The sequence below is a fragment of the Fundulus heteroclitus genome, chromosome 10, assembly GCF_011125445.2.
Source record: "Fundulus heteroclitus isolate FHET01 chromosome 10, MU-UCD_Fhet_4.1, whole genome shotgun sequence".
NCBI classification, from domain to species: domain Eukaryota; kingdom Metazoa; phylum Chordata; class Actinopteri; order Cyprinodontiformes; family Fundulidae; genus Fundulus; species Fundulus heteroclitus.
In genome coordinates this window covers 4,294,343-4,310,664 of record NC_046370.1, presented here as the reverse complement: position 1 = coordinate 4,310,664, position 16,322 = coordinate 4,294,343, and the positions used below count along the sequence as shown (strand labels likewise).

The window sequence follows — 16,322 nt, the reverse complement described above, 5'->3', positions numbered from 1 at the left end:
AAGGATTATTGTGTGCATGGAGACAATTTAACTACACAAAAACGTGTCAAGTTTGCTGACATCGGACCACAGCGCAGACGGGCTCGGGAGTTGCACGTTGAACGATGGATGAATGATGTATTAAATAAAGAAGGCTTGCAAAATAACAAGGATGACAGGAACACGGCACGGATGAGACCACAACAGTGTAGTATGATGGAGGACCTGACAGCTGGTAAAGGCTGAAACTGACTATATCTATGGGAGGGGAGGAGCAGCAGGTGGAGCAAATTTAACACAGGTGAGAAGAATAAATCAATTAAGCAGAAGGAAAGGAAAGGAAGGGCAATGAACTGGCAGGAGAGGAGGGAGAACCGAATCTAGCAAGGAAACATAAGAATGGCCAGCAATGAGAGAATAACCTAACAAACTCGTGAAAATCAGGCAGAAAATGAACATCTAACAGAACTACTGAAATAATAATGAACAAAAGCTGACTTAAACAGTAACCGAATGTAATAGATACACAAATACACTCACAACATAAATGCTGAACAGAAAACTAAATTGATGGCACAAACAAAGAAAGGAGAAACGATACCAAAAGTGCAAAACCTGTACAGACTGGAGGATCCCCGGGGAGCCACAGGAAGTAATCAAATCCCCTACGGATCCTGACAATAATTAGATTTATCCCAGTATTCTATCAAATAGATACTTTAATATCACAACTTTAATTTATGAACACTGTTTGGTCATCATGAAGGCTTCACCATCTTAATCAGCTGACCTCTCATCCACAGCAGCAGCTGAAAAACGGCAGCTGAAGACGGCTTTTAGGGGAAAAAAAAATGTATCACCCACTGGTACCAAAAGACCAATAATGGAGGGGAAAAAAACAATCAGAAATAACTGTTAATGATCATGGGGAAAATATTTAGTTGTGATTGCACCCGTGAGCAGCAACTTGACCTACTGAAACTGTGATGGTTGATTTTAAAATAAACAACAGGAAGATAAGAGAAAGTCAGCGTCTGCAGAGCCAACATTGTGTTGTTGTTGTTGAAGTGCGGGGATTTTACTGTTTTTGATTTTTAAATCTGAAAGATGGAAAGCTAAACTAACTCGGGAGTTTTAAACATTGTGCTCACTACATGGCTGCTTTTCTGCCTGAGATCAGGCTCCAGAAAAAAGGGTTTCTTTCTCCCTGCCCAGCTGCTTGGTAAAACTTCGGTTTTCTCGGCTAGAGTCAGGGTTTGAACTGGTGCTTAGTAAGTAGTGGAACCAGAAGTGGAACCAGGGAAGCACTCAAACTGGTTGGGTGCACGAGGCCCCACAGAGAAAATGTTAGTATTACTTTTTTTTGTTTTTTACCTGGGCATGAGGATGAAGGCTAACACTGTCTTCCTGTTGCTGTAAACTCTTTGCTCCACAAACATCCTCAGCAGATGTTCACTGAAGATTTTTTGCAGCTGTATGTACTGAGTCCGAGACCCACATGCATTTTAAGTGAAGCGTTTTTAGAGCAATACGGCAGCTTTTTAAAACCCAGTCTACCGCATGCTTAAGCAGAGCAGACTGTCTTTAAACTCTGGGGAGTCTAAGAATCGGTCCCTGTAAAAAAAAAAAAATAGCCTTCTGTGCATTATTATGCCCAATTCAAAAAGGTATTGTGGATCATGTAACAGTGATGCTGTGCTATGGAAGATTTTTCTTCACATGACCAGAACAGTGTCTTTTTATGTTACAGAAGGGACTGTTTCCTGTTCCCTTAAAAATAAATGAATCAAGTTGATTTCACAGGGGCCCAGGTTTAGGCAGCACATTGAAAACAGATGATGCCATTTTCACTCTAGCTCTGGTTTTACCTCAGCAAATGAAGTTTATGTTGCCGTTTTGTTGCACTTTAAATCAAGCGTGTTTTCTTTTGTGTGTTTGTGTTCTTGTGAATGTCAAGATTCAGCTTGTTTGTTCAAGCATTAAAACATTACTTAATGAAGTTAAAGTTCACATTTCTTACAAACATAAAATCCTCATTATCCTCTGCTGTCAGAAATTGGGATGTCTTTGGGTCATAAAAACAATTGTTGACCTAAATCATATTTCTTTACCTTGTAATTTCCAAGCAGATCAAATAAAGAGGATTTTCCCTTCACCAGTCGTCTTGCACCTTTGACCCTATCGAAAAGCCTGATTTGAACCTTTAGACTTAGAGAATCCCGGGCATATGGTTTTCTTTTTAATGAGCATCCACAGTTGTTGACTTTCATTTTCATCATGCTGCAAATAACTTCATAGAGCTTAAGAAACAGACCATGTTATTACTACAATTACCAATTACTACAATTGTATCCTTGCTATCTAATTGTCATTTTGATCATTTATTTGTCAGCTAAAGTCCCCATTGTGTTTCACTTGCTTTCTGGGCAGAGGTGGGTAATCCAGATTTAGGAAGTAAAAAGCCTCTGAAGAGATTAGTTCCAACCATTCGCATTTCCAGCTCCACGACGTAGACAAGGACCATTAAAATCACCTGGTTAAGTGAACAGGTGAAGGAAAGCCAGGCCTTTCTGAAGATGGATTTATCCACTTCTGCTTCCGATACGTGACTTCAAGGATCTCTTAGCTCCCATTTTTCTCCCATTTTAAAGAAGGTGATCTTTTTTTTTATATAATTCTATGAGCCTATCAAGATGCAAGTGGATGCCGAGGAGCAGGGCGCTGAGACATCCATTTTCTGCCACTTTTAAATCACTTATGCTGTCAGTGGCTTATTGTGTGTCTTGTTTTTGTCAAAGAATAACTTAAACCTTCATGACATCATTTTTTTCATACTTATTTTTGAAAAAGCTGTTTGTACTCGTGTCTCTATTTAGTAGCAGAACTGACCCTTTAACTACTTTGTTTGCTTCTTTTCTTCTTTCAACTACTAATCAGGCCTGAGGGGATTTTTTTTTTTTTTTTTTTACTAAAGCTTTAAAGAACTACTCTTCTGAACAATGATGGCAGGGATTGTTTTTCATTGCATCTTTTGCCTTGGAATAAAAAGATATTTTGAGCTATTCCTACCTTTCATAAGCAACTGCGTCTCCATGTCGGCATCTTTTCAAGATTGTTGCAGTGTCACTATCTTCACAGTGAGGGTTTGTTGCCACTCTAATTATTTCTCCTAACGGAACCCGAGTCATTTCCTCCATATTGCTCTTTGTTCTTATTATTTTTAAATTGTAAAACTATAAGTAAAAGGGAAACAAATCGTTTACTCCTGGTTTTTTCTCTTCTCTCTTTAATCAGTTCGCCGTTGTGGGTCTTTTTTCTCTTCTTCAATAAAAACAATCAATATTATATATCTCAATATATCAATGAATACATAATGTGATGTTAATGGGATAGCACTCATAATAATGGTCTTGACCTTGTATTATAGAGTTACATAGGAAACATAGTTAAATAGCGAAAAAGACAAAGATTTGAGGTGTGTTAAATTGTTTTCTACCTTCCTAGTAGTCTTGATACATATTTTTAAAACACAATTTGTCAACCGGTCTCTAGAGCTTAATGACGAGTATGTTACCTTGTGTCCCGAAGGACACAAAGTTAGAAAAATGGCTAAAAGGAGTTTAAACATTTTTCTGCTTGGCAATGCATTATGTATTGAATGAGAGGCAGGGAGGAGTTTGAGAAAAAGAAGAATGGTATGAGCTGCCCAGCGAAAGAAGAGAGTTCAGAGGAAAAAAAAAAAAAAGACTGGAGCATAGATGCATTACTCTGGCCCATTAATCAGTATCACCCAAAAGGCCCTGGGTTGTCTTCACGTGTGCACACACACATACACACCTGTTTGTGCCTCATATTATTAAATGTCCTGTTGTGAGAGTGTCAGACTACAAAGTGCCTAATTGGCTGTTTGGCCAGTGAATCCATCATACTGCCACAGAATGAGAACTACACAAGTTGGTGCATTGAACCTATCCCACTGTAAAGACACTGTTCGTTAGATGCAATTTAAACTTTGCTGGAAGTAAAGCTTGAAGTAGGCAAATGATCTGTTGTTCTCATACCTGGCCGTGAATTATTCCTCCTTTTAACATTTCGCCATCGTAAGGACCCTAAAAGTTGTGCAAGTTTCAAATTCAAAAACATTTGTCCATGATCGGCTGAAGTATTTCAACTTATAACCGAGAATTGTAAACAGCTGCATGTAGCGATGAGAATCTTATGGAATTCTATTTAAAATAATCAGTTTTACATTAGTCCTGATTCTATGTTCAGGACAATGGGAGAAAACTTTGGTCACTTCCGTTTGAAATGACTTTAAACCACAGGGTTGGCGTGGACGTTTTAGCTGCTTTGAAACTGAAACAAAATAATTAGCTTTAAATTGCTAAAATGTATAATGATAACAAGGGGGTTAATTTGGCTATTTAGTTAGAAAAATTCAAATCTTTCCAACTCATAGTTTTAGACTTCAGATTTGGTCGGGGGGAAGGCAGGGATGCTCAGGGTTTGATGTGTATTTGTTTTGCGTCATTTTGTAGACCTCCACTGCGACGGTGAGCGTGGTGGTGACCGACGTGAATGACAACAAACCAGTGTTCAACTCTTCACTGCCAACGAACTTCACTGTCACTGAGGAGCAGGATAACGCCCTCGTTGGACAGGTCATGGTAAGGAGATCCTCTCTAGCAATGTCTTTTGTTAGGTTTTTTTTTTCAGCCCTGGTCCTACTTGCCATGCATGTTTTAATTTTCTCCCCGGTTCAGCAAACCTGATTTCAGTAGATGGCCCATTAAGCTTTTTTGCTGATCTGCAACCACCATAATCAGGTGTGTCGAAGCAGAGAAAGATCTAAAACATGCAGGACCAGGGTTAAACAAACACTGCTCTATGGCATCCTTTCGCTGGATGAATCCTGAAGCTAAAACACACAGTTGCTTCTTTAATGGGGTCTCTGTGTGAAAACACATGACAGGAATATGTTGATTATGTACTCCTGCTAGGCTGTGTACTTGTTTGAGCGTTTAATGAGCAATAATTTGCTCTTTTAATAATGACACTTGAACAAAAACATGATAATTAGAAAAAATTAATCTGACTGTTTCAACAACTCCCTGATTGCACAATTTAAAAGCCTAGCAGGGGGGCAACTCGGTGAAAGATTACTTTTGTCTTTATGATTTCTGAAATGACACAGTCCAGCTCATTTGAGTGTGGCAATGGCACAAATCATTTTATTGCAGTATCAACCATCTGTCGAATCTTGATTTGCTGTTGTTACACAGACTGAAAAGCATAATTCTTCAGAATGTGCTATTTTACACACAATCTCATTCCTGGCACATTTTTACATGTTTGACCATAATTTCAGAGCATTGCAGTCGCAGATTTCCAATGATTTCATTTTAATTGTGAAGAAACTAAATACATGTTGTCTAAGCAAATCAAAGTTTATTTAAAATAGATGATGCCAAAAACTTTGGGTGCACAATTTGTTTACCAACTATGAACTACCGCTTCACAAAGTGTGAATTGTGAGCAACTAAACACACAGCTGTTTAAAGATATAAAATATAGCAATTTCTTCTAATTTGTCTTCCTGATCTGTACAAGAAAGATCATTATATCTGTAGCTTCTGCAGGAATTGGCTTTTGTCTGTTTTTAACCTACATTAAAGCAAGGTTATGTTAATGTGCTGAATTAATTAGACTGTTAATTCTCCTCTGTGTGTCTACTTTAGCCGATTGTAGCGCAGGCATATGTAGGGATGAAATAAATACGTGCACACACTTCACACAGTAAGTGATTCTAATTAAACTCTTTTGTTACATTCATCTGCTGTGACCAAAGATCAATGCTACATGGGTTTGTGGAAGCTTTCAAGTGGCATGTTTTGCAACTATATCTGTACTGGAAAGAAGCCCTGGCCTTCGTTTGCATGTTTTAGACAAAGCTCTGCTAGGCTCATCTGTTAGGATGTAGGCTTGCCTGATAGGTTTGCTTGTCTGTTTAATACCGGGGGTTGGGGTTAGGGGTAACAGGGGGTCTGAAAATGCACACCACGTCTTTCAGATGGTGATTTGTAGAGAGTTCTGAGATAAATTGGCCCTTTCCTTTCCATTGTACAATCATGAACAACGTTGTTATCAGTAGACCCTAAACACAGCACCCCCTGGCCCTTTTACTGCTTCCCTGTCCTCTGACAACTTTCCCCCAGTATGTCACCTGCATCAACAGAGACAATATAAATCCTGGACTTATCGTATGACAACATCTAAGAGGCATACCGCTCGTCACCTCACCCTTCCTTGGGCAGCTCGGATCACAACCTGGTTCAGCTCCAGCCTCTGGATAAACCCCTTGTACACAGAGAACCAGCTGGACTGTTTCAGCTCCACTTTGTAGGAGGAACTCTGTGCTACTTATGGTAAAGGACATTGAAAACATCACAGACTGCATCACGGACTAGATTAACTTTTGTGTGGACAACACTGAGCCCCTCATGGAGGTACAGTGTTTCAGCCTTGAACCGCCCATGAAATAAAGGTTCTAGTCAAGGAGAAGAAGAGAGCCTTTAAATCATGAAACAAGGAGGAGCTAGGAGTGATGCAGAAGGAACTAAGAAGGAAGATCAGGGATAGAAAAAAACATCTACTGGAAGAAGCTTGACGTCCAGCTTCTGCATAACAACATCAGTGGACTTTGAAAGTGCCTGAAAACTATTTATGGTGAACCAACTCTTCAGCAGGTTTAATCTGCCTTTCTACCATCTCCCAGCCCAGTCTTCCCTGCTGAAACTCCCCGTATCTTTAATTACTGCCTGCTTTCTTCCCAGGACTTCACTCCTCTCAGCTCTCAGCCACCCTCTCTAATTCAGAGGACTCAAACCCACAGCTCCCCCATCCCCTGCCAACATCCTTTCCCTTTCAATACTTCAGGTAAAGAATGAGCTGTGAAAAATGAAAGTGCAAAAGATGGCAAGAGCAGATGGCATCAGCTCCAGGGTTCTGAGGTGCTGTACAGAGGAACTGTGTGTCACCACAGGACATATTTTCAACATGAGCCTGAAGCTACGGAAGTACCACAGCTGTAATAGTACCAGTGCAGAGGACCAAACATCTGAAGGACCTCAGCAATTACAGGCCGGTACAACTGACCTCACACCCTCGAGAGTTTGGTCCTTAACCATCCTCAGCACCTGTTGAGGTCCTTGTTTGAGCTACTGCAGATTGCATACCAGCCTGGGATCTGGGTGGATGACGGCATCATCCACCTCCTACACTGTGCTCTGACCCACCTCAGACTGAAAGCACTGTGACGATTGTGTTCTTTGATTTCTTCGCTGCATTTAATAACATTAAATAGGCTGGTATTCAGTAGGAGGGCTCCACAGTGAAAGATCATGCCATTGTTCCTGTTTATTCTTTACTTTGCAACATTCTCCATCAATTCCCATGTTTGCCATCTTCAGAAATTATGAGATAACACTGATATAATTGGCCTTTATCATAGGTGAGGACACCCCAAAATTCAGAATAGCTGGTGGTGCATTTACACAGATGCAGACCCCCCACACCAACAACCGTGAACATCAGAACAAACAGAAATGAAGAAATAAATACGTGGCTGTTCACCTGAACAATAAACTAAAGAAGACTGATGCTCTTTAAGAAGAAGGGTTAGAGCAGACTGCTAACGGGAGCTGAGATGTTTTGGAGTTAAGGGGGCCCTCCTGAAGGCCTTTTTTGACTTTCTGGTGGGATCAACCATCTTCTATGGTGTAGTTTCTTAGAACAGCAACTTATCTATTGCTAAGAGAAAGTAGTTAGATTAGCTCATCAGGAGATCCAGTTTAATCCATGGAGGTATTGCATGTTTATTAAATGTTGACACACCTGCTGATTTTGTACAGTGCTTTCATTCTTGTAAATTGTCAGATTGTTTAATGCCAAAACATACAGATACGTTTTGCACTCCCCCCACCCCATCCCATCCCTTGCATTTTTGAGAATGCTATTTTCAAAAAAGTATTTATTAATTTGCTCTTTGTATTGATATACCTGAATATTCCCACTGTGGAACAACAATGGTTCTTTCTATTCTATTCTATTCTATTCTATTCTATTTTATTCTATTCTATTCCAGACGTTAGAGCTAACTGACCTATTTCCCCTAGAAGGGTCGTGAGGGACTCCAACACTTTGATCAGCTCTGATCTTTTAAAGATACTTCCTTAGATGTGTGCTTACTTGGATTTAATCCCTGCTTAAATTACAGCCTTTGTACATTAGTGTCAGGGATTCTTTGATCCCTTTGACTCTTTGTCAGTTTCAAAATGTTAATCAGCAGTGCAACACTAGCACTACTTTTGTGACAAATGCCTGGCCCTTTTACAGCTTTGTATAGGATTTTGACCAGGTCGAATATCTAATAGGTTAAACTTGAAAGTTAAATAACTTTTCTTTAGTTTGAATCACCACTTTATAAATCTAGGAAAAGGATGGTATGTTCCATTTTTGGTCATGTTCCAAATGCAACATCCAAATATCACGCCCAATCAGAGGAGAGGCCACTTGAAATTATTCCAGTTTTGAACTTCCTCCCTTTCAAGGGACCTTGGACAGATTCCAAAGCAAGACAGACGGTGTTATCCCTCAGCGGGCTGAGTAAGGCCCAACTCTGGGCTTCATTCCAAACCAGGGTCCATATCTAGCGGTATTATCCGTATTTCTGAATGGATGGATGTACGGGACTTTAGTTTGGGGATCCAGTTATGGTAAAGCAAGGCAAAAAGATATAATAGGTTTTGAGAAATGGTTTACTATTGGATAAAAATGGAGAGCTATTTGAGGGAGGTGAAACACACTTGGAGAAGGGCAAGGATGATAGAGCAGTTTGTCCTGACAGAATACTTTTGAGTTTCCAACACAGCTCCAGTAGAAACATGTTTATAATGTATGTAAAAGGGGGGGAAAGTATGGGGTTCCACGACGTAGCCACATAACAAATGCATTTTTATAAAAACTCACAGATATTACTAGAATTTAACATGACATCATTCAAGTGTCCCTCAGTGTCTGTGTTATTTTGAAACTAATGCTGCAAATTGGCTGTTGTAAATAAGGTTCTAACATAACCAGTTAGGACAACAACAGCTGTGCAGTGCTGACTACTTTGGTAAATCAAAAATCATATTCTGATCTACCATTCTGCTGGCGGATTAGCCATTAAACAGAAGACAGAAGCAAAGAAAAAGAAATAGGAATACCTGACAGGAAATAACATATAGCAGATGTAGACACATCTCGGGTAAGTGTGAGGAAGAGACAGCTTTCTAAAGTTCAAAAGAAGAGGAAGGCTTATCTCTGCTGCACAGACAGTTCATTTGCTTTCTTCCTGAGATTGTCAAAAAAATAAAGTATTTCTTTATGGTCTGAAACCTTGTCTGGAGATTAAAGCTGTGGTCCTTAAACCACATTTTATACATTAATCTATCCAAAGGCACGTTAACTAGAGCCTAAATTAGATACATTTTTATTATTGAATCATTTTCATATTAGGTCATTTGTATATGCTGATGATTACGCAAGGTCATTCTGTCCTCCACTTTTAAATATGCAGCTCAGTAAGTGTCAGTAAACTACCAAAAGTTGTTAAATTTGATTAACCTTATTTGAAAATGTTGTAGCCTGCTCTTCGTTTTGTTCATGGCAGATGTAGACTGAAACCTTTAAATATATGAGCTGAGCAAACTCCCATACTATGCGTGCTCATATTCATTTTTTAAGGTGTTCAATTATATTATGGCATCAAAAAGTTTTCATACCCTCAAACTTTTCAAGTTTTGTTACATTCCAACCTCCGACCGCAAACTTCATTGTATTTTATTGGGATACCATGTATAAAAAAAATGACAAAGTAGCATGATGTTATAATGAGTGAAATAAAATCTGACAAGTCCCTACAAGGCACTCTATTCAGGACAGCATCCAGACACTCCAAAAAGGCCAGGCAATCTGAACTGCTGTTGGGCACATAAGCAAAAACAGTCACAACCTTCCCTCTGACAACCTGAAGTCACAAACAAGCAACCCTTTTGCTCACCAGAGATGATTCCAAAGTTAACCGGCAGCCATGTACAGAGGACATCCTGTAACTTGTTGAGGCGGAGCCTGGCCAAGCTCCAGGAGCCAAAACTCCACTAACAGGTGCTTGGCGGCGTGGGACCAGACGTGGAACCTCTGGCAATACGAGACTTAGTGGCGTTACATGAGCTCAACACCACTAAGTAAAACAGAGCGGGGAAACATATATAATTCATAGTGTATAGATCCATGTATAGATCCAGTTTTATACATGAATTAAATTGGTCAGAGATGAGAATGGAATACAGGAGAAAATAAAATACACTGAACTTGAAGAAAAGGCACATTAGCACTTGAATGCAGCAGGCAGAACAAGTTATTGTATAGATGTAGCGGATATATGAGTCTTCCAGCTTTTTCATGTTAAAAAGCATCAGGCAGGTTAGACATTATTTCCTTTGTGTTCCAGGCTTTTAACTGTCTGGTATCTTAATTATACTCTTGGAACTGTGAAAACTAAGGTGAGAGAGAGAGAGATAAGAAGGAGGAGATATTCAAAAGAAAACATACATCATTAGATGCACAACCCAGAAACTAAAGTATTTGACAAGAACAAAATAATGCAATCTTTGATGAAGGTAATTTAGTTTCAATCATGTAGTGCTACAAAGATTCTGCTATGAGGCCTTTGAGAAAAGTTCTTTGCTCCCTGTTCACTTGGTAAATACAGATTTCCTGTTTCATCCTTGGTTGAAAAACTTTATTTTCCTCTGCGACTTTTGGAGGTTTTAATTTGTCAAGTTCAGTTATGTGACATTCTTATTAAATATTTAAATGACGAAAAAAAACAATGAAAAGGAAAATATATGTTTTGTGGGTTTAAAGCTACATTTCAAATGTATCATACATTTGAAATGTATCTTTAAACATAATGTTTACATACATTATGTATGTAAACTCTTGAAAACAATCAAGGCAACACAAATTACAGATTCACTTGTCTTATTGTATGCTAGTAACCAAGATGAGAGCAACAGGAGTAACTTTAACAATCAAAAATGGAATAGATCAATAAACTGGCAAGTGTTGAGCACAAGCCAAAATAGGCGACTCTGGCAAGTTTACTGTGACAAAAGGGTTTGTATTACGGATGTGCCATTAAGTACTTAATGTCCTTGATTCCTTTCCAAGTACAATTAGGAATCAGCGATTATTGGTGTTTGTGTTTGTTGTTCCCTGGTTTCCCAATGGTGACCGCAACACTGGTTGTTATTTTTTTTATTATTATTGTCTATATTTTCTCTTTTTGTCTATGTTCTTTCTCTATTTATAATTACTCTGTCCTTGTTAATCCTTTTCCCCCTCTTCTTCTGTCATGTTTGGGATCAGTTTGTATAATATACCTTAAAAGCAATAAGATAATTTTATTCCTATGAATCCTCCTTTGAGGATTCATAGGTATAAAGCCTCCTTTAATAAACCAAATATGTTTGGCACAACTAGAATAGCCAAAGCACAATTCTGTTTGCTATGAAGCTGGACGTGTCAAGAGGGGAAAAAAAGAATCAGAGATTGGATATTCAGTCCTTAATTCATAAAGCACATTTATTATCTCGGTTACACCAAAAGTGTTCTATAGGCAAAATGTAAATAAACCCAGCACTAATAATATGAGCACAAATGGATTAGCAATGTACTGAAATAAGCTTCCGAATTAAAATATGGTACAAATCCAAAGCACAAATATCAACCTATTAAAAGAAAGCTACAGTTTCATGCTCAACAAAACCAGAAAGCCGGTTTAAAAGTGATGGCATTTTAGCTTTTTGTTTAATTGCTGTTAAATTGGCAGATCTCACTTCAACTGTGGGACAGCTCTAGAGCATCGTACGGTAAATAATAAGGCTTTAAATTTTCAGTCTGGACCAAAGGACTTTAAAAAGTTGCAGGTTTGAAAATATTGAAACTGTCAAGGTCTAAATCTTAAAATAAATTTCACAAAAAAAACTTGCTATACACCTGTTCTTAACTGTTCCTCATATAATGTTTTTTTTTTTTCTGCTAGACAACAATCTTTGTAGTTTGCTGATCTGCTTGTCTACCTGTTTTTTGGTTTAGTTTTTTTTATTTTTTTATTTTTTACATTATGCTGGTGAAGATTCTCAGTCATCCAGGTCATGGTCATTCCAAAAAAAAGGTAAAAAACAAAGCAACTGGACTTGTTTTCCGTAGTTGAAGACGTTTCGCTTCCTCTCCCGGAAGCTTTCTCAATTCAAAAAGTCTGGAGTAATGATGAGAAACAAGCTTTATACCTTTACCTAACAAAGGCCTGTAATGGCTTAGATAACATGCAAATTCAATCGAAACAGGTCCACCCCTTGACCCCTTGACCGCCCATAACTAAGGGGTGGACCTGTTTCGATTGAATTTGCATGTTATCTAAGCCATTACAGGCCTTTGTTAGGTAAAGGTATAAAGCTTGTTTCTCATCATTACTCCAGACTGTTTGAATTGAGAAAGCTTCCGGGAGAGGAAGCGAAACGTCTTCAACTACGGAAAACAAGTCCAGTTGCTTTGTTTTTTAACTTTTTTTTGGAATTTTTACATTATGCAAGCGTTGGAATCCAAAGTCAAATTCCTTATTTGGACCCAAAAACATGCCAAATAAGATAAGAAATTCCTCTGTTGTCCCACAATGGGGAAAATTGGGTGTAAAAGTGGCAGAGACACATACACAGAGTTAAATACGATTTTTAATAATAAGAAAAACAAGCTAATCTAATCTAAAGTTAGTTCTAAGGCAACAGATAATGGGCTTATCAGAAAGGCCAGAATAAAAGTTAAAATAAATACCAGAGTAAGTACTGCACAATTATTGATAATATGGCACCACAAGGGGAAAATAAAATGAAGCGGGAAATAATTCAGAGAAAACAAAGATGCATATGAAAAGATTCCAGTATAAACATGAATCTACATCACAATAATTGACAGCTTTCAAATAGCTTGCTGCATTTTACTAGATGGGTATGCATAATAGATCTGTTTAACATAAACAGATCTATTATGCATGCAAGTGGCTGTTAATCAAACAGTAACTTGATTATCTTTAAATCAGAAACTGGCAAATTTATCCTCAACCTCCCAAATGTTGATATCTTGGAGGTGCCAAAACTCATTGGGTTGTCTGTTCTTAATGCAAATCAGCATGCAATACTTGAAATCCAGTAAAAATTGAAACCAGTTTGTAAATCAGCCTCCAGCTTCTCTCCTGATTTACTTTCTGCCTCTCTGACTGTCCGCATGTCAATTATCTCCCTTCTCCAAACAACTCATGATAATCATACAAAAGCTGGATGCTCCATTAAATTTCTAACACCGTTTCCCCCCCGGATAGCAATGAATCACTGAATGCAAATCACACGGAGAGGACTTCTCACCCAAAGCACTGCCAAGACAGTGTCTAATTTCCACTAATTCGAATAATTACTTTGTGAGATGCATTAAAAGTTTAATGAATGAAAGTACAAAATGGGTCACTGCAACAGTGCGTTTTAGCATGAAAGCAAATCAAGTAGAATGTAAATATGAAGAATAGATTTGAAACGTATTTAGCTAAAAAAAACTTGTTGCATGTAAGTAAGTTGCTTTTATTTATAAAGGACCTTTCACAGACACGGTCATAAAGACTTGTACAACATAAATCCCATTTAAGTTGTACATAGTAAAAAAATAAGCATAAAAGAGCGCAATTAGAAAATTACAAAAACATGGTAGAACAAAATCATTTTCAGCAGTTTTTTTTTTTTTTTTAAAGCGCCCACAGAGTCAGCAAAATGAAGTTGCAGAGACAAATTGAGCAAATTGGAGCCTCAGTCTGAAAGACCCTGTCCCTCTTAGTTTTTAGCCTTGCATAAAAAAGAACCAGGAGATTCTGGACTTGAGATCGAAGGCTAAGAAGAACAGAGTGTTTGGTTAAAAGCTGACACAAATAATCAGGGGCAAGAGCCGTATAGATGAAAGAAAGTACTTGGATCCAGTGTAGAGAGCATGAGGAAGTCATTTAATGAGTTGGAATGAGAAGGTCTATTTTTGAGTAGCATAAATTTACTGAAAAAGGCCACTTGAAAATAAGACTAACGTTTCAAATCAAGCTGGTATCAAATGCAAGGTTTGCATCATGAAACAGAGCCATATTGCAAATCATTGTCAGTTTAGTTCAGCATCATAATAGGCACGTATGACTGCAAACACCAGTAGTTAATTTTAATAAATAATAAGCTGTAGGAAATAACAAACAAGCATGCCTATTGATAACTACAGAGCTGTAGTAAGTTACATTCGGAAAAAGGATTTTTTTTTTTTTAAAGAGGGAATTAATGCATAAACCTGATCAGCTGAAATATTTAGGGCCAATAGTTGTACTTATATCCAACTGACTTGGTCTACTTTTAAAAATAAACTTGTACTTTTACATAACTGTAATAGAACGTCACGGAGGATTAACCTTTATATCATGTCACATTGCCAGTATTCAAAATTTATTTAAATAACAAATATGTGTTGTAATATGGGGGAGGCACCAATTTAAATACATTTGCTTTGACGAGATCTGTCATTGCGCAATACTTTTGGAGTGACATTTGAAATAGACAAGTCCATTGGGTAAAGATTACATCCGAGGTGTGTGTGCGTCATCATAGTAACATATAGTTGCAAAGTATTTGGCTGGAAAGAAAGAGCCTTTCCCTTAGTAAAAAGGGAAATGAGAAATTAAATAATAAATGATCAATACAGGTTTAGGGCTACCTCTAGTGAAGACATTGGCTGTGCACTGTGGCTGTGCAATTCAATGAGGATAATTATCCAATATCCTCACTGAAATGTATTGGCGGTGAGCAATTTAGAAGCCATAGAAGAATGGGAAAACAAACAGAGTGCAGTGAGAACATTTTTTACGTGTTCACACTGCAGACCCAAACTCCAGAAGTCTCAATCAAGACTATGTCAATCATTTCTTGTGAAATTAAGGGTACAAATCTAAAAAAAATTGCACTCACTTTTAATTTAGAGTTTTATAATTGAGTGCTAAGGAAATAGAATATGAAAACAAAAAAATTCTAATTATTAGAGAGTTTCCTTATATAGGCAGGTTATTTATTTATGTCATGAACAAATATGGGCAGAACGTTTGCACATACACAGGACACTGACTAGAAAAACAAGCATGCTCACAATCAGCACCCACAATCGCATCAGTTGTGGCTATGTCATTACCTGTGTTGTCCTCTCCCTTCAGCTTTGGGTTTTTCCTTTCCTTGAAGTCAACATTTAAATTGCTTTTTAATGCTTGGAAAAATATGTTTCAAACAAAGCCACTCCTCTCTGTGTGAGAGGAGAAATCCATCTTCTTCACCTGTTTACATTCACAAAGCTAACCAATGTTTCTTGCACAGAGGACCGGTGTAGTAAAATTGCTCACTATATTTTGTGTTCTGTACTGGCGTTTCCAATGTGTGTGAGGATTTAAAAATGACCCATCCACTTTGAAGAACAATAAAAAAAAGTCTAGCTTTGTTTTGTTTTCTCGGTTTCAATATGTTTAGATTTGTATAGGACCTTGTTTGCCTCTTAGTAATAAGAATAATGCCGCAGTTTCATTTTCGTTCTGCCTTTGATTACCTCTTTTTAACAGAATAGTATTAAACGCATATTTATCCTCAACCTCCCAATGTGCTTTCACAGTATATAACTTTAATATTTCACATTAACATCACAATTTAGACTTGTGTTATCCTTTTTTAGTTGTTTTTTATCTGCATGTTTGTTTTTAAACTTCATTTTCTTTTTTATAAACAGTGTACCCAGATGGCATTCCTTCATTTTTGTCCCTGCTCCTTTGCTAAAGGGTCCTCAGGGGTATCAGGTGCATTGCAGAAAGTTTGCTTTAATTACTATAATAATTACTGCGTTTGATGATGAAATGCTGCATGCTCCACTATATTTTTTATCATAATCCTGCTCTACTAATCTTAAATTGAGCCTGTCCTTATTTTCATCATCAGTGGACTCTACATCCTTGCATATTTCATGTTGCTTTCAAGGTATTATGAGCAATAATGGCCCGGATTTTTTTTTTTACTGACAAAAGAACCACCAACCCCTGAAAGTACATCATAACCATCAAAGAGCCCTTTGAATTAGTGTCAGCCTGTGAGGACAGATCTAAGTCTCTCAAGGGCTGCGACTCAAATAGGTCT

The 16,322-nt window shown here is 37.8% G+C and overlaps 1 protein-coding gene across 3 annotated transcripts in view; it reads left to right on the top strand.

The window, feature by feature from the left end:
• Nucleotides 1-16,322, top strand: part of LOC105939409 (protocadherin-15) — a gene marked incomplete at its 5' end in the record, with an annotated part of 197,740 nt that overhangs the window by 36,491 nt on the left and 144,927 nt on the right. For all 3 annotated transcript variants that reach the window (XM_036141816.1, XM_036141815.1, XM_036141814.1), the window contains 1 exon segment: nucleotides 4,518-4,646. In XM_036141816.1, the coding sequence (XP_035997709.1) occupies nucleotides 4,518-4,646 (129 nt within the window).